Genomic DNA, 24,875 nt, shown 5'->3' on the forward strand with positions numbered 1-24,875 from the left:
ATTAGTGAGAAAATGGGACAACATTTGAAATAAATCAAATACAAAGATCAAAATCACAAACAACCCAATAAAAAAGATGTACAACAGAAGCATTGTGAAATAAGACACTTCCTCCCATTGTCTCTTCAATCAGCTTTAATGCTCTTTCCAAAACAAAACCAAAATGGGTCACAATGTGGACAGCACACATTCAATCAACTTCTCACACCCATTCCTTACACTCACTGCTAATCTCTGTCCTACGCTATCAGTCATTAATGATTCTAATTTAACGTCACTGAATGTTGGCCTATACAGACAGCTGGATGTGAATCTGGATCGTAATCTTCATCTCTATAAAGAGATTTCGTTTGAAAAGAAGGATTTTATTTATTATTATTATTATTAACTTTAAACCACAGCATGGTGGTAAAAATCACAAACATACCTACATTAAAAAGACGCTTTATAGTGGAAACATCCCATTACATATGTACATTTTTACACACATCATCAAAAAACAAAGAGACAAAATGACAAAAGATTTCAAAGCCAAAAACAAAGAAAAAGAAAAGAAAAGAAAAAAGAAAACCCTCTCGATCTTCACAAGCTGCACCTTTCCAGAGTTACTGGTCTGTCTGGGCTTTCAGCTTCCTCTCCCAGAGCTTCTGATGGTCCGAGAACCCCTGCTTGCCTTTGTTAAAGGAATTGGGGCCGGCAGAAGTGGGTGTGTCCCTGGAAAGATTGGCAGAGGTGAGACATCTATTCAACATCAGCTGGAGAAGTGAACATCTAGCCAAATTAGCTTGAGCAGTTAAATAGTTAACATCAGTAAAGAACTTAATATCAAGCTAATATCAATAAAGATGCAAACATCTAGCCAACATTAACTGGTGCAGTTAACATTTAGACAACATGATAAAGAACAGTCAGCTAGAGAGGTGAATATGTTGCCAACACTTACAGAAGCTAACATCTAGTCAACATCAGCTAGAAGAGATCATATTTAGTCAACATCAGATCAAATAGAGGAATCAACATCTATACAACATCAACTATAGGAGTCCTCGTTTAGCCAACATAAGCTGAGGTGAGTATCTAGCCAACATTTAGAGAAGCCAACATTAGCTAGACAACTGAATATTTAGCCAACAATAACTGAGTAATTAAAATCTAGCCAACATCAGCTAGAGTAGAGAACATCAGCTGGAGTAGAGAACATCAGCTGGAGTAGAGAACATCTATAGCCGAAACCAGCTGGAGAAGTTAAATAGTTAACATCAGTACAGAACTTAATATTAGGCTAATATCAATAAAGATGCGAAAGTCTAGCCAACATTAACTGCTGTTAACATTTAGACAACATGATATAGAATAGTCAGCTAGATGTCGTCAGCTAGAGAGGTGAATATGTAGCCAAAACAGAAGCTTAAATCTAGTCAACATCAGCTAGAAGAGTTAACATTCAGTCAACATCAGCTAAAGAGATTAAAATCCAGCCAAATCTAGAGAAGCTAACATCTAGGCAACATTAGCTAGACAAGTAAATATTTAGCCAACATTAATTGGGTAATTAAAATCTAGCCAACATTAGCTGGAGTAGTGAACATCTAGGTAACATCAGCTGGAGAAGTTAACATCTAGCCAACATCAGCTGGAGAAGTTAACATCTAGCCAACATCAGCTTGAGCAGTTAAATAGTTACTATCAGTGAAGAACTTAATATCAAGCTAATATCAATAAAGACACAAACATCTAGCCAACATTAACTGGTGTAGTTAACATTTAGACATGTTATAGAATAGTTGCAATCTATCCAACATCCACTAGATGTAGTGAGCAAGAGAGTTAAATATGCAGCCAATATTTAAAAAAGCTTAAATCTAGCCAACCACAGCTAGAAAAATTTAAGCCTAACCAACATCAACTAGAGGAAATAACATCTAAATGATATCAACTATAGGAGTCCTAATTTAGCAAACATCAGCTGAGCTGAACATCTAGCCAACATTTAGAGAAGCTAACATCTAGCCAACATCAGGAGTTATCATCTAGCCAACATTAGCTAGACAAGTGAATATTTAGCCAACCTTACCTGAATAATTAAAATCTTGCAAACATTAGCTATTGATCAACATCTAGCCAACATCAGCTGAAGAAGGTAACATCTAGCCAACACCAGCTTGAGCAGTTAAATAGTTAACATCAGTACAGAACTTATATATAGCTAATATCAATGCAAAAGCGAACATCTAGCCAACATTAACTGGTGCAGTTAACATTTAGACAACATGATATAGAATAGTCAGCTAGATGTTGTCAGCTAGAGGTGAATATTCAGCCAACACTTACAGAAGCTAACATCTAGTCAACATCAGCTAGAAGAGTTAACATTGTCAACATCAGCTAGAAGTGCAAACATTTACTCAGCATCAGCTAAAAGAGTTCTCGTTTAGCCAACATCAGCTGAGGTGAACATCTAGCCAACATTTAGAGAAGCTAAATGAAGCTAAAAGCATCAATAGGTGCAGTTGTTAACATTTAGAAATAGGCTGCAACAGTTTACATCTAGAAGAGTTGCAATCTAGCCAACATCAGCAAGAAGATCCAACATCTAGACAACATATAACACAGTGGATCAACACCAGCAGATGACATGTCTCTCCAAATCATCACTGATTGGTGGAAACTTCACACTAGACCTCGAGCAGTTTGGACTGTGTGTCTCTCCACTCTTCTTCCAGACTCTGCTCCCTTGATTTACAAATGAAATATAAAATTTACTGATGATCAGTGATGGTTTGGAGACCCATGTCTGTCATCTGCTGGTGTTGGTCCACTGTGTTTTATTATCAAGTCTAAAGTCAGTGCAGTTTTGTTTTCCCACAAAATCTTACAGCACTTCATGCTTCCCTCTGCTGATAACCTTTATGGAGATGCAGATTTTATTTTCCAGCAGGACATGGCACACTGCCAAAAATAGATCACACTGTGTGTAATACATCTATATATGAGTTTCACGTTTTCAACTGAATTACTGAACTAAAGTAACTTTTCTTTTCTACACAATGTAATCACATGAATGCAGCTAAAAGAGCAGAAACTGTATTTCTGGGCTGTATTAGCTCAGCAATATTGGCAGCAAGTTTACTAAACCAAGAAGGGTTCGTAATAAATGAGCATGATGGCATCTGTGGGAGTTGAAATAAACAAATATTGATAACGGAATGTGTGATACCACGCTCATTTATCCTAATTTTGATGTGATACGCGATGAATTAAAATCTATATCAATTAACTAAGTTAATTTAAACTTCAGTTTTTTTCTGACTGAAGGCCAATTCATGCTTCTGCACCAAATCTAGTGCAGACCTCACTCTACCTTGAGTCTAGTTATGTTGCATGATCACAGTCTGCAGTGTGAAAAGTTCCATCTGTTGCTGCATAAAAAATCTTAAAAATAAGATTTACTGTACAGCCTTAATAATGCCTTTTAAAGTCATAAAAACATAAAAAGGTCCAACACACCTTCCTATATTTTTCATCCTCATCTTGGCTTCTGGAGGCATCTCCTCGGGTTCACTCTACAGAGACAGTTGAAAAGATAACCGGTGTTAAGCTTTATCACAACAGTATCCAATACAATTACACAATACTACAATCATGCAGCTCAATTAAACCTAAGCATGAACCGTATATATCGCAATCTAAGGCGCATGTTATGCATCACTAGTAACTAGTAAATAGTCGTAGGAACTCCTGCCGTTGCCATGTTTTCCTTCTAATTTCCTTCTAATTTCAGAAGGTCTTGCCCCTGGGTGGGGGAGACCTGTAAAGCTAAGCTACTTTAAGTACACAAAACTGTAATTCTTAAATTAAAAAAAAAAAAATTCAGATTAGTCAAACGAGCGCTTGATGTTAATCTACACAGATTTCTCTTCTGAAAACTGTTTATTGCTTCCGTTTATTTACAGCTTAGATTTTTAGATTTCCACTAAAGCTGGAGCATTAGCGGCTAACCCAGGTCAATATTAACTAGCGGTTTGTCCCACGTAGCTTGTTTTAACCCTGTAAATGTACAGTCTACAGTCTGATAATTATCACCTCTGAACAGCAAAAGAGCTTGTGCTAACAGTGTTAGCGGCTAATGCTAATGCTGCTCCAGCAGTGCTATCCAGGGTGAGCAGCAGGCTACAGTCTGACAATACTCACCTCTGGACAGCTGAAAGACCTGGCGCTTAGCGTGTTTAGCAGCTAATGCTAATGCTGCTGGAGAACTAAGCTAAAAGCTTAAACTCCTGTATAACGCTGTACTTCAGCGGAGTGGCTTTACTGCTATTTAATACCTGATTGATAGAATTCATAAAGCACACTGGCGATTTCTGAGAACATTAAGGGGTTTTAAGTTCACTTTATAGTGTGAAACATACAGTAGTATATTCTGTTCAAATAACACATGAAATCGAGATCTAACAGTCCTGATTCTTTGATCAGCTGACACTCACATCATCACTGTCCTCGTTGAATACGGATGCAGGCTTTTTGACGGCTGGGGGAGGAGCAGCTTCCTTCGGTTTCTGAATAAACACACAGAGAGGACAGAGTATTTAGTGAAAGCTGAACTCATTTCTGCTCATAGTAAATGGTGCAATATCTGCCTTATCCTGTTTTCACACTAGCAGAAAATCGAGCGACAAGTGACCAGTCATTTCCTACAGAAGTGCACATTATGTACCAGCGATTTAGTGACAAGCAGCAAGCAACGATGTGACAGAGCACCAAATAATGTGCTAACATGCAACATAATGCAAGATTGTAATGTAAATAAATGCCACATTTCTTTTCTGCTTTCTACATGTTTGATCCAATTTATCTGCAAATATAATTGATTTTACTCCAACATTAGATGCACATAACACATTTTTAATATCATGACATTTTTGGTTGTTGACTTGAAGTGAAATCTGGTAAATATCGCTGTATATCTATAGTTAATATTCATAAATGCATTGCATATATAAAGAATGCCAGCAAGGAGAGCCAAGAAACTGCAAGTTTAAGTTAATTTTTAGGAAAGAAATAAGCTGTACAGGGCTAGGATAATACCAGTAGCAAGTGTTACCAATACCACTAGAGGAGGGCGATACGGCCCTAAAATAATCAAGATATTTCATAGTATTTTCGCAATAATGATACTCTTGGCGATATGACAAAACACTGAATAAAAAAAAAAAATCCAATTAAAATAAATGGAAAAAAAAAATGAAAGACCACTTAAAAATCATGAGCTTCTTTGATTTTACCAAATAAAATATGGAATATAATCAAGAGCAAAATGGATGATCACAAGCCATCAAACCAAACTGAACTGCTTGAATTTTTGCACCAGGAGTAAAGCAGCATAAAGTTATCCAAAAGCAGTGTGTAAGACTGGTGGAGGAGAACATGATGCCAAGATGAATGAAAACTGTGATTAAAACCAGGGTTTTTTCACCAAATATTGATTTCTGAACTCTTAAAACTTTATGAATATGAACTTGTTGTTTTCTTTGCATTATTTGAGGTCTGAAAGCTCTGCATCTTTTTTTTTGTTATTTCAGTCATTTTACATTTTCTGCAAATAAATGCTCTAAATGACAATTGGAATTTGGGAGAAATGTTGTCCGTAGTTTATAGAATAAAACAATAATGTTCATTTTACTCAAACATAAACCTATAAATAGCAAAAATGTCCTACTCACACTAGCTCCCAGCTTGATGGAGATGGGGGCAGGCTTCTTCAGAATCGGGCTGGTCGTACTGATGCTCGGTTTGGAGATTTTGAAGGGCACGGCCTGTTTCCTGCGCTGATCCCCCGCCGTACTGCTGCCTTCGGCCGGGCGCTTCCCCAGGCCTCCCCCGGGGCCGGTGCTGGAAGAGACCGTGTTACTTTTCGCACTGCCTTCCTTCTCCTCTGGTCCTGCTGGAGGCGAAACAACTTACCAAGGTGAGCGACTGTAGCCATGGTGACCAAAGGAGAGCTACAGTTACCTGGAAGATGAGGGATGCCAGGAGGACCTGCTCAGAAGTGCTGCTGGTGAGCATAACAATGGAGGAACTTCTACTGCTGCATTAACCACCACCACCATCATCTTACAGAACTAACCAACACTCTAACTTTCATCTCTCAACATCCTGTTACAAACCAGGAAAAGTCATATATCCTCTTGTGGTTTACAGTTTAGAAACATTACTCAACCAACAATTAAATATAGTTAAATAAAGTTCAAAACTTGATCTGTTTGCTTTTCATAGTATATAAATATTACATTATGTAGAATGTTAGCTAACAGTTGATAACTACCAGTATCGTCTAGTCACCAGGTCTTGATATCTGTTATTCCTTAATATTTATTAAACACTCACTCTGAATAAATATGCTTAAATATTAACCATTGGACTTTTATCTACATGTTGGGACTAATAAATAAGAGTTGTCAATAGCCCTATCCAGACGGGATTAGTTTCTCAGGGGGGCGTCTGTGAAAAATGACACACTTCTACTCAGTGATAAAACTCCTGCATCTGGACCACAATTAAAAAAAAAAAAAAAAAAAAAACAGAAAATCAGGAGGACCAGTGAGTTTTTTTTTTTTTTTAAGGCTTTCTCGTTCACGTGACATCGCGTTCAGTAGCTCCTCTATTTCCTATTGCTGTTGTGTTTTTAACGTAAATCTCCATGGAAACACACAACCAAAGTGTAATTACGGTGCGTGGCAGTGGACAAATAGCTATTTAATTAAACACGAGGAGATGAAACTCAAACGTGGATCTGGACGGGACTAAAATTAGAGGAGGACCATAGAGTTTATTAAAAGGATTTTATCACAGAGGATAAAAAAAAAACATTAAAGAGAAAATTACCCCAGAACCCCCTGAGAAACAAATCCTGCCGGGATAGGGCTAATAACTCTAAAAAAGTTGAATAAATGTCAACATTTAATATAACTTAGGCATTAAAATACATTATCATACATTATCACACAGTGCAGCACTAATGTCTCTTTTGAGCATCAGTGGCAAGCCACAACCTTCCTCGCCATAAAGTGTAACGTAGCATTGCATAGTCTATCAAAGTGATTAAAAGTAGCATACCTGCAGGGAGAGCAACATAAAACTAGAAATATATATTAGAAATCACTGAAAAGTTAGTTTATTTCAGTAATTCAGTTGAAAATGTGAAACTAATATATATGATATAGATGTATTACATACAGAGTGATCTATTTTAAGTGTTCATTTCTTTTTTTTTTTGTTATTATTATTATGGCTTACAGAGAATAAAAAACCCAATGTAAAATGTACTGATGATCAGTGACGGTTTGGAGAGACATGTTATCTGCTGGTGTTGATCCACAGTTTTTTATTATCAAGAATGAAGTCAGTGCATTTTTGTTTTCCCTCAAAATCTTACTGCCCTTCATGCTTCCCTCTGCTGACAGCTTTTGTGGAGATGCGGATTTCATTTTCCAGCAGGACTTGGCACACTGCCCACACTGCATACTAAAAGTAACAATTGGTCTTGTACAATACTCTAATTTTCTGAGACACTTGACTTTTAGGTTTTCATTGGCTGTAAGCCATAATAATCAACAATAAAAGAAATAATAATAAACGCTTAAAATAGATCACTTTGTATGTGATGCATCTATATAATATACGAGTTTCATATTTTCAACTGATTTTTTTTGGATGCACCTGTAAATGAGGATACACTTAGCGTTGAGTTTCTTAAAATAATGCTTATTTTACCTTTATTAAGATAGCTACTTTGGAGAACAGTTAATTCTACTCGGTTAACCTGTAAAACTTGAGTAACCTAGTTAACTATTTGCAGTAAAATTAGCTAACTAACTGTATGTTTACAAGGCTGTAGTGTCCAGGTGTTAGTTTACTAGATGTTAGATATTTCGTACCATTTAACATTAGTTAAATGAGCCTGAATCGGCTTTATTTAAATTGTATAATAACAATTTAAACACTTTAATAGTTATTAATGGCTATAAATGGGCTCTAAGAGGTCTGAGTAGGTTAGTTATGTTATACTATTTAAGCTAACGCTAACTAAGAATAAAAATAAAACTCCAGTTTAAACCAGCCCAAACCTTACAGTCAGAAATATCATATTTAAAGCATAAAAAAACAGAAAATGTGATATTTTACACCACATGATAGTACATTTTAACGGTAAGATACGAATTTCTTAGCTGCGCAAAATTAACAGCAGCCTGTTTATCAGTTAGCCTAGCCTAACCTAGCCTAGCCTATATTAGCTTTGCCAATCTTAGCCTAGCCGGGCTGTAGTTAAGCGGCTCCCCGCTGCAGTAGCGGTAGTTATCTCCGCTGTACGGCGATTCTCTGCCGCGGCTCTGCCCGCAGTCTGAGCCGCTGTACGGCGGGTATATGCCCGCAGTCTGAGCCGCTGTTTGGGGTAATATCTGGGGGGTAATTTGCTGTAATTTCACCTCCTCCGTGCTGCTCCACTCCCTCCTGCTGCTGCTGCTCGTTCGCCATAGCGCTGCAGAAACGCGGAAGACGGACGGAGGCCCGGTAGGAGCAGCACAGACCCGTTTCTACTGATTCACTCTCAGGAGTCGACTCACGAGTCACTGTAGGAATCGATACATTTAGAACGCATTGAAACTACTGATAAGAATTCTGGCACTTTTGGTTCGGCTCACTGAAAAAGAGCCGGTTCTTTCAGCTCCCAATGAATCCTCATATTTTTTTGATACTTAAATCAATTTACTACCAAATTATGTGTAAAATTAATCATAAATAAGAACCATTAGTCAGTGTAACGTTTTATTCTGACTGTATCAAGCTTAATTCGAAAGTAGAAAATTGAGAATAAAACTTCATAATTTAGTTTTTTTTTCCATTCAGTTCCATTCAGTGATTTTCAATTACTTAGTTTTTCATTTCAGTCCTTCGCAAACATAATTTAAAGAAAAATTAAATGATGAATCTGTCGATTTTTTTTAGATTTGTCCTTTTTTGTGTCTTGCAACATATATCTGATGTTATAATCCAACTTGCAAATTGCAAAAATGGAAAAATCAGAAAATAAAGAAAAAATATTTTTTCATTTTTCCTTACTTTCCGATTGTGAGGGCCAGAGAGGAAAAAAAAAACATTTAAAAATGAAAAAATATATATTTTTTACATCCAATTTTCTAATTTTGCATTTAGCCTCACGCGGCCAGAAAATTAAATTAATAAACTTTACGCTAACCACCATTAAGGATTACATTTTCAGTAGTAAAATGATCAAAGATCTGTGTGGACACTAATGCTGCCTTCAAGTCCCCCTCGGAAATGATGTTTTTATCCCATTAGAACTGTGAATTACTAGACCAGAGACTGTAAAAAAGATGGACGTCGTGTCGCTGTTCCCATTCATTTAATGAAAATGAAGCTAAAATCTTCCTCCATGTTGGCGATCCTGAAACCCGAGTCTGCGCAGTTGAGACCAGAGGAGGGAGAAAGACTGTGTTGAAACAACTTACTCATTTAAATAAACCCGCCCCTGAGGTCTGCCTGGAGGTCACAGGCTGCTGAGCGGAGCAGAGCAGAGCTGACGGTCTGTTATTGGTCCCGCCCATAACCAGCCCTTTTACTACCACACCTTTTTTAAATAGAGCCAAATAACGTTTTAAAAACCAAATTCTGTGGGGATATAATATATATATATATATATATATATATATATATATATATATATATATATATATATATATATATATATATATATATATATATATATAAGCAGAGGTTACACTAGCTGTTGTATTTAAATAATGGAGGTAGAATTACAGTATATTGAAAAAAAAAAACTTGATTGAAAGTTGAATTGAATGTTTTGCCATTGAAATCTATGGGATGGGTGGGGTCACACAGCTTTCTGCAACCGAACAGCAGGGGGCGCCCAACCTGTGGTGGCTTCACTTTTGAGAGACAATGCTCTGTCTAGCTATACACAGTCTATGTACTAGACATGTACGTTTTTCACATATTGCTAGTGATTTTATTAGTTAGTTAATAACAACCTGCAAGTGTTTAAGTGTGAAGCTGTTTACCATACAAACTGTCTGCATCAATTTATTACATTTATTTATCAATTTAAATAAATTAAATTAATTTATTGACCTCTTGTTACTGACACGCCCCACACTGGGAACCTCTGGGATTATCTAAAAATCCTAGTTTTTCCGTTAAAATACGATATTTCCGACATGACTAGAAGGGAGTCCATTACTGAGGCTACCAGCTTTAAATAGTATTGATGTCAATCGATTAAAAAAATGTAATCAGATTAATCACAACAATATTCTATATTAACTTGCTCTTCTTTTTTTATTTGCTGAGTATAAAAATCTCAGGAAGTGTTTAACACTAAGATATAAAAATTCAATAGCTGCACAGAATTACCAGCAGCCCGTTTTTCAGTTAGCTTAGCATAGCTTAGCCTAGCCCGGCTGTAGTTAAGCGGGGAGTCACTGCAGTAGTGGTGTTTATCACTTAGCTTAGCCTAGCCTGTACCCCAATAAGCTCTTCCTTATACTCTAATATATCTTCATTACATTCACACATATAAAGATGAATTACAGTATAACAACGCATACACACTTTAAAATGTCCTTATACATTCCTTATAAAGCCAATGCAGACACTGGCTACCTAATATTATTGCTTGTGTGTATAATTATAATAAATATACAGTACCAGGCAAAAGTTTGGACACACCTTAAAATTAATGTTTTTCTTTCTCCTACATAGTAAATGAATAGTGAAGGGATCCAGACTATGAAGGAACACATAAGGAATCATGTAGTAACTTAAAAACAGTGTTAAACAAACCAAAATACTCTATGAAACATTTAGGTACTCTTATCTGGAGAGCTGTTAACTTGTGGTTTCTGAGGCTGGAAACTGGATGAACTTATCCTGTACAACAGAGGAAACTCTCGCTCTTCCTTTCCTGGGGCGGTCCTGATGAGTGCCAGTTTTATCATTGTAACATTCTTGATGGTCTTTTTAGAGTGACTGACCTTATATATGACCTATATATTTGTTCTTTATTTAGTTGAGTAGTTCTTGCTTCTTATATGTATTAGAACATTACTCAAATTGAGATATTCACTGTATACCTGTAACTCTACCTCTTCACTACTTTACAGCTGATGCCCTCAAACACTTTATTAGGAGACAAGAAACTCAAGTAATTAACTCTTGATGAGTTCAGCACAGCTGTTAACTGAAAGCCTGAATTCCAGGTGACTCTGCCACATAAAGCTGACCAAGAAAATCCAGAAGGGACGTGCAAAGCTCTCATGTAGGCAAGAGGAGCAACTTTGAAGAATCTAAAGTATAATAATATAATATGATATAACATGCTAATGCTAATATTAGCCAGAGGCTGCAGGGCTGCTCCTTCCTATGGAGAAAAGCAAAGACGAAGAAGAGGCACTTTTGGAAAAAGAGTTTATTGTGAAATGAATGAACGTGTGAGGGCTGGGCTGGGCTGGGCTGAGCTGGGCCGGGCTTGGAGGGGGGAGTACCGTGTGGCGCAGGCGGTCGGCGGCTGCCGAGGCAGGTGCCTTTGGCACGGCTGGCTGGTGGTGGAATGACCCGGGCGGGCGAGGGAACAGGGAACGCACCCCCACTTTATGAGTGGACGCCGCCTCCTCCCTTCGATCTCCGCCGCAGCCGCGACTCGACTGCTAAGGGGGGTTTTGGTGGGGGGCAGGCGGGCGAAAAAAAAAAAAAGAAAGGTTTACAAGTGTGTCATCTCATAGTCCATTTTTTTTGATGGTTGTTTCTCGTTGGTCTTAGAGTTGATGTCCTGACACCATGGGGTCTGTAGATACACCGCCTTTCTCACCACTCTCTGGGGCTGGGGGAGTCTTACACAGACAGGATGTGCTTGACGAAAGCTGGAAAAGGAGATGCGAGACTAGGTCAGTTGCCAGTCGCATATATACTGTATATATTTATGTATATATAGCTAGATAGCTAACTCTCCCGTTCCAACATAAATGGTGCAACAGATGGCAGGGGCTGCAGCATTTAAGGTGGAACAGAAAAATAAAATAAAATAAAAGCTAAGAAAAGCTAATTTTAGCTCCCCATCATAGAGGAATTAAGGAATAGACAATAATAATTATTGTAATCCAGCAGCAGCAGCTAGGTTACTGAACTTTAGCTATTCTGATGATGTGTTGTCCCAATACTTAGGTGGAGGATTTCACCCCTTCCCCTTCTAACTCTGTTCCAAAAGGAAGGGTTACACTCGAAAAAAAGAAGGGGTAGGGGCAAGTGGTAGAACCAAGGGGTGAAATGGGATTGGACCTGAGAGTGGGTCATTTAGAGAACGAGAACCCTGGTGTGTAGATAACTCTTTTTCAAATCTGGTTGAAGACCAAAATGTACAGCCTCAAAAGTCACCCCTAGGCCCTGGCCCTCGTTTAAAGTTTAAGTTTAGACAGTAATAAGGTGTTATGAGTCCAGATACGAACCTTCATAGTGGACAGAGCCGTTCTCATCCTCCTGTCCCTGCATCAAGGCATCGACCTCGGGCTCGGCCATCTTCTCTCCTGTGGCAAAGAACAAAGCGAGAAGGTGTTCAGACCCAAAAGCTTCCTAAACCAAACTGATAGCATGATATGAAGTCAGTCAGGGGAAGGCCTACATTTCCCACAATCCCCTCCCTGACCACTCACCCAGTGTGGACAGGACAATACGCAGCTCAGCACCCATCACTGTGCCGTTGCCCTCCTTGTCAAAGACGCGGAGACCCTCAACGTAGTCATCGTAGGTACCCTTCTGTGCGGCATCCACGGTCTTCAGCATGGGCAGGAAAGTGTCGAAGTCGATTCTCTTGTTGGCCATGTCTGCACGAAAACCAACAAGCACATATAATATATCATACTGATACAATACACTGTATCACACTGCTACACTACACACTGCTACATTAACCACTGAAACACTACACACTGCTACACCACACACTGCTACATTAACCACTGAAACACTACATGCTGCTACACCACACACTGCTACATTAACCACTGAAACACTACATGCTGATACATTAACCACTGAAACACTACACACTGCTACACTGCTACATTAACCACTGAAACACTACACACTGCTACACTACACACTGCTACACCACACACTGCTACATTAACCACTGAAACACTACACACTGCTACACCACACACTGCTACATTAACCACTGAAACACTACATGCTGCTACACTACACACTGATACATTAACCACTGAAACACTACACACTGCTACACCACACACTGCTACATTAACCACTGAAACACTACATGCTGCTACACCACACACTGCTACATTAACCACTGAAACACTACACACTGCTACACCACACACTGATACATTAACCACTGAAACACTACATGCTGATACATTAACCACTGAAACACTACACACTGCTACACTGATACATTAACCACTGAAACACTACACACTGCTACACTACACACTGCTACATTAACCACTGAAACACTACACACTGCTACACTACACACTGCTACATTAACCACTGAAACACTACACACTGCTACACCACACACTGCTACATTAACCACTGAAACACTACACACTGCTACACTACACACTGATACATTAACCACTGAAACACTACATGCTGATACATTAACCACTGAAACACTACACACTGCTACACTGATACATTAACCACTGAAACACTACACACTGCTACACTACACACTGATACATTAACCACTGAAACACTACATGCTGATACATTAACCACTGAAACACTACACACTGCTACACTGATACATTAACCACTGAAACACTACACACTGCTACACCACACACTGATACATTAACCACTGAAACACTACACACTGACACAATACACACTGATACACCACACACTGAAACACTACACACTGCTACACCACACACTGATACATTAACCACTGAAACACTACACACTGACACAATACACACTGATACACCACACACTGAAACACTACACACTGCTACACCACACACTGATACATTAACCACTGAAACACTACACACTGACACAATACACACTGATACACCACACACTGAAACACTACACACTGCTACACCACACACTGATACATTAACCACTGAAACACTACACACTGACACAATACACACTGACACAATACACACTGATACACCACACACTGAAACACTACACACTGCTACACCACACACTGAAACACTACACACTGCTACATTAACCACTGACACAATACACACGGATACACTACACACTGCTACACCACACACTGCTACACTACACACTGAAACACTACACACTGCTAAACTACACACTGATACATTAACCACTTACACACTACACACTGACACAATACACACTGACACAATACACACGGATACACTACACACTGATACATTAACCACTGAAACACTACACACTAAAACCCACCGATACATTTAAACTAATTTCCTGTAAAGTTTGGTGGAGGGGGGATTATGGGAGCTGGGCTTCTGAAATGAAATCTTAATGCTTCAACATACCAAAAGATTTTGGACAATGTTGGTGCCAGGGTGGTTCTTTAGTTTCAGGTATTTTTAGCTAATTCTAGCATAAATTTAAGCTGTTTTATGATATAAGATATTTTAGGAAATGTATTTATCTACGTTAAATCTGACAATATTTAACCTTTTTGTTTACTTATGTATTTTAGACAGTGTAACTTTCCCTATGTAACAGAGACTGTATAGTATGGTGTGTAGATCTATGGTTTAAAACATTATTTCAGAGTTCTGGTTTGTGTAAAGTAAAGGAAATGTAAAGTTGGGCCGTACCATCAGCAGATGGGTCTCCCAGGATCTTCTTGACGTCTTTGTTGGTGGGGTTCTGGCCCAGGGCGCGCATGATGTCGGCGACCTGGTTGAAGGCGACCTTGTTGTCACCAACTCTGTCAAAGAGACCAAAGGCCTCCTTGAAGTCTGTAGATCAGAGGAAGAACAGGATTTATTACATGATTTTTACCATATATAGTAACGTTTTTTTTTTCCCTTTATTTTTTTTTAAGCTCCTCAGGTCCAGTCAATAACCAGAAATAGTAAAAGATCCAGTGTCCAAAATGTGCAGCAAACTGCCAGGGCTTTTAAGTAAAACAAAATTAACTAAAAACATAAAAAAGAAAAAAGAAAGTCATTTTAGTATTGTAAAAAACATAAAAATTAACTTTTTTATATTGTAAAAGTATATTGTAAAAAACGAGTGATGCACTAAATTTGTATTTATGGCTAAAATAAATTAAACAATGGGACGCATCTAAACACCAATCACATTTTTTGCAGGTTTTAGTTAAATATGCCACCTATTCACCATTACACAAATTATATTTATACATTTATATTATAATTACATTTATAAATTATAGATTATGTGTATAGTTATAGTGTTAGAAACTATTACTATAATAAAATATATGTTTTTCAACAAATATGACTACATACAATCTACAAGGTCATAGAAAGTGAAGGTCCTGCTCCTGCACTCTGCCCAGCTACCGCTAATTACCAACCGCTAACTAAGGGACAGCTGTGTCCACAGGAAGAAAAGGAGTGAGACTAAACAAGACAGAGTATATATGAGTCTATAAGTTTATGGGTCTATGAGTCTATGGGTATATGAATCTATTGGTCTATTAGTCTATGAGTCTATGGGTCTTTGGGTCTATGAGTATAATGGTGTATGGGACTATGGGTTTTTGTATGTATGGGTCTATAGTTCTATGGGAGTATTGGTCTATGAGTCTATAAGTTTATGGGTCTATAAGTTTATGAGTCTATAGGTTTATGGGTCTATAAGTTTATGAGTCTATTAGTCTATGGGGCTATATGTCTATGGGTGTATGAGTCTTTGGGTCTATAGGTCTACAGGTCTATGGGTCTACTGGTATATGAGTCTATAGGTCTATGAGTCTACAGGACTATGAGTCTATGGGTCTATGGATCTATGGGTCTTTGGATCTATGGGTCTTTGGATCTATGGGTTTCTGGGTCTAAGAGTCTATGGTTCTATGAGTCTACAGGTCTATGAGTCTACAGGTCTATGAGTCGATGGGTCTATGAGTCTGTGGGTCTATGAGTCTACAGGTCTATGAGTCTACAGGTCTATGAGTCTATGGGTCTATGGATCTTTGGGTCTTTGGATCTATGGGTCTTTGGATCTATGGGTTTCTGGGTCTAAGGGCCTATGGTTCTATGAGTCTACAGGTCTATGAGTCTACAGGTCTATGAATCGATGGGTCTATGAGTCTATGGGTCTATGAGTCTACAGGTCTATGAGTCTACAGGTCTATGAGTCTATGGGTCTTTGGATCTATGGGTTTCTGGGTCTAAGGGTATATGGGTCTATAGGTCTATGGGTCTATCGATATATGGGTATATAGGTCTACAAGTCAATGGGTGTATGGTTATATGATTTTAGCTAGCATAGCTTCAAAACAGCTGCCAAGAATCTATCTCTATTTCAGCTGCTGGATTTGATTTGGCCAAAGAGGTCCAAACTGTTATGTTTAAAAAAAAATGATTTGACAGAAAAAAGTCTTCTTTGAAAAGTAAAGCAGTAAAATTAAAGTAAACCTTTGGTTTCAGCTAATTGCATTCCTAATTTTATGAATTTAACTAGTATAGCTTCAGAACATCTTCATTTCTGCTACTGGATCTGATTTGGCAGAAGAGGTCCAAACTTTTATGTAAAGAAAAAAAATTGACAGAATTTTTTTGATGTTAGGCTTATTATTTTAACTTAATAAGTCAGAACAACAAAATAACTTAAGTAACTATGACTACTAATATTACAATAGTATTGGAAATATAATGTAATAGCAATACTACTAATAACACATTTATGTTGGGCTGGCCTAAGCTTCTTTATTATTTAGGTTTTAGAAAGACTGGATATTTTTGTAGGACCTAGAAACCCTGCTAAAACAACTTGGCCATATCTTTATGGGTTTATGGGTCTATGGGTCTATGGGCTCGGCAGGGAGCTGAATGGAAAGTGATCCTCCAGCAGATTGATGACCTCCAGCACCTTCCCTACTGTAGCAGCTGCTCCTGCCCGGCCTCTTTTGGGTGGCATTTAGTGCGCTGCCCTGTCAGCCGATACGTCTTGAGAAAGTTCCCCTCGCCAAACATGGCCAAGCCGCCTGCACCAAGTTTAACAGGGGAATGCTGAGTACTGCGTAACCCGCCACCCCCCCGGGACACGCTCCGAACTGCTGCTGCCGCGCTACTGTACCGGATTACATTACGCTAATTATAACACCAGATTATACACCAGCAGTATTCCCAGATCTTTCGGAAATACAGCTAATTATCGTAGATAACAGAGGGATAGAGGGATAACTGAGATAACTGAATTTAAGCTAGCGTGACTTTCCTGTAGAGCAGGAGGATCACTTGCTGACATTCCTCCCGAACAGCCTGCATTAGCTGGGGATCAACACTGTGTCCAAATGCTAAAGGCCTCCGTAAAGTCGACGCCTGCATTTTTGTTTTTTACTGTTCCAGAAATATCCAGCACATGTTTACCCTCAGCAGCTGAGGAACGTTAGCTAGTGACCTCTACTTTTTAGTAGAAATGAACTTCCCAAAAGTGAATTATTGGTTTTAAATGAACTCTAATATATTCCACTTGCTATTTGGGCTAATAATCCTAATAATGAACATTTTACTATCAGTTTGCTTGTTTAAATTATGAAAGATAATAATCTCATATCTTATGTGCTGCAAGTTCTTAAGTTCTATAATCCTTTAGCTACCCCCCTCCTCCTCAGGCCCTTTGATCTGAATGAAAGCAAGCAAGCTAGCATGCTAACATGCTCCACTTACTATTTCATTTAGCCCTAAACAAAGCCTGTACTTGAACTTCTGTTGGCATTTCTGACTGAAAAGCTTATATTTGCTGTCCAAAAATACACTTTACATCACATTTTTCCCTCAAATTATTACTAATATCATCCATATGATCAATAATTCTATGTTATCCTAATTCTGCTAACTCCTGCTAGGTCTAGAGTGTCCGTATTAAATGTTGGTAATGAGTTTTTAGCATTACTTTAGGGATTATTATCCAACCTCAGAGGACAAACGATGAGTTTAATAGAAATACCTGAAGAATATTATTAAAGCTATTAACACTAGCTACATTTTTGTTTTAATGCTAATACTAGGTAGTTTGCTAGGGTTGCAGGGTTGATTAGGACTTCTCGTTAGTTCTGGAGTAAATTTTCACTCTGGTAAATGTTTAAATATTGAAATCATTGACTTAAAAAAGAAAATAGGTTTTGAATGTGATTTAGAAGCAAATTTATTTGTCTTAAAATGACAAAAAAAAATGTACTTTTAAGTGATTAAATCATTTTAACCAAACTTTGACTAACCAAATTTAAAAAAAGTCATGTATACATTGTTGCCAAATTGGTGTTTGTTATTCTATACCATTTTAGCTACCTGACATTTTACAATACAATGCTAATTTTATGATATATGGATATACCAATAGAAATGCTCTACAATGACTTTGACTGTCAAAGAAAGATAAAAATATATATTCCTTCTCCTGTAAAATTGCTATTTTTGTATTTTGTGACATAGACATTGTGTATAGAGTGACAAAAATCTTCAGTAAAAATAAGTCCTAGGAGAAAACTAAGTGTATATATTTTATACTATATATATATATTTTTTTTTGAAACACATATAAACCATATATAGATTTACTGTAGCTACATTGATTACTTACCCTCAATCTGGTCAGCAGAGAACTCACTCTGGCAAAGACAAACACAGTATAGTCAGTACAGCAGTATAAACGACTAACAATAAATACAGTTACTCACAATGATTACAGCATCATTAGATGGTTCAGTGGGTTTAGTTAGTTTATCTTCCTGCTAATTCTTTGAAGGGTCTCAGTTTTACACTACTATACTTTATCTACGCAGACCTGCAGGTAATAGTCCTAAAGTTTCTGTACAAAATTGGACTATTTTACATTGGAAATTTAAGAAAATCAAAACTTCTGTGTATCTTTAATTTTTTTGTATTTGTTTTGCAATGATGTCAGAGCTCTAAGCTCCAACAGGGCTGGAAAACAATTGAAAACAAGCATGGCGTTTTTTGATCCAATGACGAACATTCTCAAAATTCTCAAATTTCAAACATTTACGTCTCAAGAACTCAATAACTCAAAAAGGTCAGCTATATAGGATGAATAAAAAGTGACTTATCCATCCTTTGCTGCTAATTCACACACACACACACACAAAAAAAAATCAATAGAAAAAGTATCCTGAAATTGCCCGGAAGCCAGGTTGCCAGATTTCCGCAGCAGAACCAAACACGAGAAGCGAAGAGAAGCAGAAAAGTGAGAATATTCCGTATAAAGTACACACCATGATGCAGTTTAGGTGGACGGGAGAAGGGGCAGAAGTCAACAAGCCTTAGTCCCAGGAGAGTGGTCCTGAGCCTCGGGCACGGGCCTTCTTATTTAAGTGCGGGCGCTGATGTCACGGGGAGGATCGGCTGACGCTCTGGACGTTTTTTAACTTTCTTAGGGCAAGCCGAAAGGGGAGCTGCGTCCTCCTGTTGGCGCTGCTATATTTAGGCTACTCCCCAGACCTCTATTAAGACTCCTTGGCTCTGGTCAGCAATTCACCGGTTCCACAGAGCCTGATTACATCAGGCCCGATCACCAGCGTTCAGCAGGTAGATCACTGTAAACGTGAACGCTGTGATTCTACTGTAATCCGTGTGTTTAAGACTCGGGTTTTGCCAGATTGATGCTGGGGAGGTGACCTGGGGGTGCATCTCACTTTCAGTGGTGGTATTTATAACCAGAGACTCTCAGCCACATATGGCCTAGGCCCTGTGAGCAGCGTGCTAAAGTGAAAGTCAGGTCAAAATTGGGATTCTCTGGAAAATTCTAGAATCAGTTTGTCTGATTTTGCTATTTATTTAAAATGAACATTGTTGTTTTATTCTATAAACTACAGATAACATTTCTCCTAAATTCCAAATAAAATATTGTAATTTAGAGCATTAATTTGTAGAAAATGAGAAATGACAAAAAAAACAAACAAAAAAAAAAGATGCGAAAAGAGTTTTCAGACCTCAAATAATGCAAAAAAAAAACAAGTTCATATTCATAAAGTTTTAAGAGTTCAGAAATAATCAATATTTGGTGGAATAACCCTGGTTTTTAATCTCAGTTTTTTTTCATGAATCTTGGCATCATGTTCTCCTCCACCAGTCTTACACACTGCTTTTGGATAACTTTATGCTTATGATCATCCATTTTCCTCTTGATTATAATCTGGAGGTTTTCAATTTGGTAAAATCAAAGAAACTCATCAATTTTAAGTGCTCTCTTATTTTTTTTTCCCAGAGCTGTTTATTTGTCTAATCCAAAAATGTTTACATTTTTCTCACACCAAAACCCATGTGACATTTAAAAAGCATGTTTAAAAGCAAGTTCACTAATTCCTTTAATTTTCTCTCAAGAAAGTCTTTATTTTAAAGAAATGGTTATAGACTGCATGTTCAAATTGTTGATATTTATGACCAAAAAATCACTATACAGTATATGCATGCACATTGTATTTTCATTAAATATACAAAGCTTATTTTTTCAAGAAGACCCAAATCTTAAATTGATCAAATGTATTATCATAAAATTTATTATAATGATAATAAACAAATTGATACATTTGTTTATCATTAACTAATATTCACATTAAAAAATCAATAAAACCAGGAAACAAAACTCAGTCCTGTTACTGAAAGTAACAGAAATGTGTTTTTAGCAAAGAATTAGCAAAAACATGAAAAATTATTATTAATTTCATCATTTTTATTATTATTATTATTATTATTATTATTATTATTATTTCTTTATTTTATATTTTACAAATTCTTTACTTTTTGTGTGAATTTGTTTTTAAGGTATTTTTAGATTTAAATAAATACTTTATTCATCTATATTGGATGTTGAATTAAAAATTATATTGTATTTCTTTTATTTATTATTTCTTACTATTTTGTTCCTTATTTCTAATTTCTTGCTTCTTACATAAATATTTTATTAATCTATATTAAATGTTGATTTAAAATTAAAATGTTTTGTTTATTTTTATTTATTTATTACTATATATTTTTCTAATTTTTATACAGTTTTTTTATTTTCATTCCTATGGTCTTAGTTCATTATTATTAATTTTATAATTTCTTATCATTCTTATCATTTTACTCTACGTTTTCTTTATTTTACATTTCATAAATGCTTTACTTTTTGTGTCAATTAGTTTTTGTGTTTTCGAATTGTCTTTTTTTTTCTTTTTACATAAATATTTTATTAATCTATGTTAAATGTTGATTTAAAATGAGTATTTCTTTTATTTTTTTTTTCATTTATACTGTTAATGCTCAACAACATTATAAAAGAGGGTCACTCTTAATGTATTCCTCAGTGAAAATAAAGGTTGACTGACTGAAATGTGAGGGGTGTGCTCACTTTTGTGAGAAACTATTTCAGCACAGTTTAAGTTCACTGTGCCACAAGGGTAAATAACCTCCTTCCAGAATCTTCCAGCACCTCCAGGATCTGCATCCATCACCACACCCACCTCTTTAACCCTGATCCTAACTTCCATCTGTCCTCTCCTGCAGGCCATTCCCTGTTCCCCACTGGTGTAGAATAACACACACTCACAGATTATTTACAGAGCACGGGATTTACAACACAAACTAACATTCAATTCAACAAATATCCAATAAAAAAGCTGAGAAAGAACAATACTACTGGATAATGATAAACTAGACACTTTGAAACATTTACGATCTGATACAAATAACTTTAGCAAGTCCCAAATAAAAGTTTCACATAAAATTCCATCTTGACATGTATGTTTTCTTAACCCTTCAGACCTGAGTTATTTCCAGTGATCAAAAAATAAATAAAAATAAATAAATATATAAACATTACTTAGGTGATTATGTGGAATGCTGCCATGCTTTACTTCAGCGTGCAGATTTTTACTTGCTCTCTCGCACTGTCTCTCTCTCTCATGCTGTTTCTCCATCTCTCACAATGTCTCTTGCTGTCTCTCGCTCACTTTCCCTCTCTTGCAATGTCTCGCCCTCTCTCACGCTGTCTCTCCCTCTTCTGCATTGTCTCTCCCTCTTGTGTTGTCTCTCCCTCTCTTGTGTTGTCTCTCCCTCTCTTGTGTTGTCTCTCCCTCTCTTGCACTGTCTCTCCCTCTCTTGCACTGTCTCTCCCTCTCTTGTGTTGTCTCTCCCTCTCTTGCACTTTCTCTCCCTCTCTTGTGTTGTCTCTCCCTCTCTGGTGTTGTCTCTCGCTCTCTTGCATTGTCTCTTGCTCTCTCTCGCTGTCTTTCACTTACTCGCACTTACTCACGCTATTTCTCTCTCTCTCTCACTCACTCTCGCTATTTCTCGCTCTCTCTCACTCTCACTGTCTCTTGCTCACTCGCGCTATTTCTCGCTCTCTCTCACTCACACTTGCTGTCTCTCCCTCTCTTGCTCACTCATGCTTTTTCTCGCTCTTTCTCCCTCTCTCGTGCTGTCTCTCCCTCTCTTGCGGTGTCTCTACCTCTCTCGCACTGTTTCCCTCTCTCCCACTGTCTCCCTCTCTCGTGCTGTTTCTCCATCTCTCGCAATGTCTCTTGCTGTCTCTCGCTCACTTTCCCTCTCTTGCATTGTCTCGCCCTCTCTCACGCTGTCTCTCCCTCTCTTGCATTGTCTCTCCCTCTCTTGTGTTGTCTCTCGCTCTCTTGCATTGTCTCGCCCTCTCTCACGTTGTCTCTCGCTCTCTTGTGTTGTCTCTCGCTCTCTTGCGCTGTCTCTTGCTCTCTCTTGCTGTCTTTCACTTACTCGCATTGTATCTTGCTTACTCGCCCTATTTCTCGCTCTCTCTCACTCGCTCTCGCTGTCTCTCCCTCTCTTGCTCACTCACGCTATTTCTCGCTCTTTCTCACTCGCTCTCGCTGTCTCTCCCTCTCTTGCTCACGCACACTATTTCTCGCTCTTTCTCACTCGCTCTTGCACTGTCTCTCCCTCTCTTTTGCATTGTCTCTCACTCGCGTTGTCTCTTACTCACTTGCACATTTCCCTCTCTTTCTTGCACTCTACCCTGAAATATTATAATACAATTAAGTAAACCAGAAGTAAACCAGACGTAAACCACTATACCATATTATTACTGTCTCCCTCCCAAAAATACAGGGAACCAGCATTTAAAAAAAATAATAATAAAGTGATTAAAGTGATTGACCCCAATAAAAAAAATATTATATTATCTAATGCTGATATTTCTTAAAAAGAACTCTTAAAATCTGACATTCTTCCAGAAAAATGTAGAGTTTAAGCAGTTAAAGTAACGCTGTTGTTTTTGTTAAAAAAAAACAATAAAGCGCCACAAACAATCATGCTTATTGTTTTCGTTCAGACAGGATCTAGAAAGATGGAGTCTTTCATTGTGACAGTATGACAATAAGATTACTTCAGCAGGCTGTTAAATAAATACATTGTGTGAGAATAATTATCGCTTTTTGTATTTTTTGGTTACAATTTAGAAAAAGGTTTTTTTTTAAAAAGTCTTGTTTGGGTATCAGTATCGGTATTAAACATTTTAAAACGATCCCCAGCAGTAACCAAGAGCAGCTCTGTGGTCTAAATCTAACCAGTGATGAAGCTGTAGTGGTTGGCTAATGTATTTTTGGTTGCCTCAGCCATGTTTTAACTGGAGTTACAAGGCTAATGCAGCAAAAAGTCATAGCAGCTTAATGCTTTTCTACCAATTAGCATTGTGCTAACTGCATTCCACATTCCTACACTATTACACACACTTCTCAACACTGAGTACTCTTCTCAAATAGACATAAGTATGTAGAAGTATGCAGTTTTCTAAATGTGGGCTCATAAACACACATGTTTGGGGTCTGGCGTGGTGCAGTTGGCTTCTTTGGCTTTATCCTGATGCTATGAAGCTAATATAGCTAATTACAAGTATTAGAAACTTTATACTGTTGGTTAGCATTGTGCTAACAACATTTCAATTTCTGTTTGAGTAAAATGAACATTGTTGTTTTATTCTAAAAATATCATCATTTAGAGCATTTATTTGCAGAAAATGAGAAATGGCTGAAATAACAAACAAAATGCAGAGCTTTCAGACCTCAAATAATGCAAAGAAAACAAGTTTATATTCATAAAGTTTAAAGAGTTCAGAAATCAATATTTAGTGGAATAACCCTGGTTTTTAATCACAGTTTTCATGCATCTTGGCATCATGTTCTCCTCCACCAGTCTTACACACTGCTTTTGGATAACGTTTTGCCTGCACTCCTGGTGCAAAAATTCAAGCACTTCGACTTCAGTTCATCCATCTTCCTCTTGATTATATTCTAGAGGTTTTCAAATTGGTAAAATCAAAGAAACTTATCATTTTTAGGTTCTCTCTTATTGGAGCTTGATGGTTTGATGTCCAGAAACGGTCACGTTCTCTGGTGCTCCCCCCACTACACACTCTCATTAAACTCAACAAAACTGCATTTTGCAGTCGTGCTTATTCCTCGTGCCCCGAGTGTCCACTCACTTCTTTCTGAATGTGCCGAGACTCCGCCCCCCGGGGCAGATGAGCTCTATATTTAGGCCCTGTCTCTGTGTTCGGGGGTGTCGGGTTCCCCCTGAGGGTCCTCAGAGGAGGGAACTCGGGCTACTCAGTAGTCGTCCAAACGTCTTACA

General features: G+C 37.6%; 2 protein-coding genes and 1 long non-coding RNA gene across 4 annotated transcripts; 1 reads left to right on the top strand and 2 right to left on the bottom strand.

Moving 5' to 3' along the window:
* Window positions 1-117: 117 nt before the first annotated feature.
* LOC125789967 (PEST proteolytic signal-containing nuclear protein-like) lies at window positions 118-8,575 on the bottom strand. Of its 2 annotated transcripts, none has more exons than XM_049473083.1 (5): window positions 8,484-8,575; window positions 5,721-5,941; window positions 4,485-4,556; window positions 3,508-3,563; window positions 118-714 (listed from the first exon to the last, which is right to left on the bottom strand). In XM_049473083.1, the coding sequence occupies exons 1-5, from the start codon at window positions 8,530-8,532 to the stop codon at window positions 606-608; spliced, it is 507 nt and encodes a 168-aa protein (XP_049329040.1). In that variant the 5' UTR covers window positions 8,533-8,575; the 3' UTR covers window positions 118-605. The 2 variants fall into 2 exon arrangements, with proteins under 2 accessions (XP_049329040.1, XP_049329041.1); XM_049473084.1 differs by having other exon boundaries at window positions 5,721-5,938; window positions 8,484-8,552.
* Window positions 8,576-11,485: 2,910 nt separating this feature from the next.
* On the bottom strand, window positions 11,486-19,638 carry LOC125789968 (myosin light chain 3, skeletal muscle isoform). Its single transcript, XM_049473085.1, has 6 exons — window positions 19,508-19,638; window positions 18,856-18,883; window positions 14,898-15,041; window positions 12,741-12,911; window positions 12,537-12,614; window positions 11,486-11,954 (listed from the first exon to the last, which is right to left on the bottom strand). The coding sequence occupies exons 1-6, from the start codon at window positions 19,508-19,510 to the stop codon at window positions 11,926-11,928; spliced, it is 453 nt and encodes a 150-aa protein (XP_049329042.1). The 5' UTR covers window positions 19,511-19,638; the 3' UTR covers window positions 11,486-11,925.
* LOC125789969 (uncharacterized) lies at window positions 16,091-16,448 on the top strand. The gene is made up of 3 exons (XR_007429976.1): window positions 16,091-16,167; window positions 16,216-16,319; window positions 16,384-16,448. It is a non-coding gene; the product is annotated as an uncharacterized LOC125789969 (long non-coding RNA).
* Window positions 19,639-24,875: the final 5,237 nt, after the last annotated feature.

Source organism: Astyanax mexicanus, unplaced genomic scaffold, assembly GCF_023375975.1.
Source record: "Astyanax mexicanus isolate ESR-SI-001 unplaced genomic scaffold, AstMex3_surface scaffold_33, whole genome shotgun sequence".
In the NCBI taxonomy this organism is placed as follows: Eukaryota; Metazoa; Chordata; class Actinopteri; order Characiformes; family Acestrorhamphidae; genus Astyanax; species Astyanax mexicanus.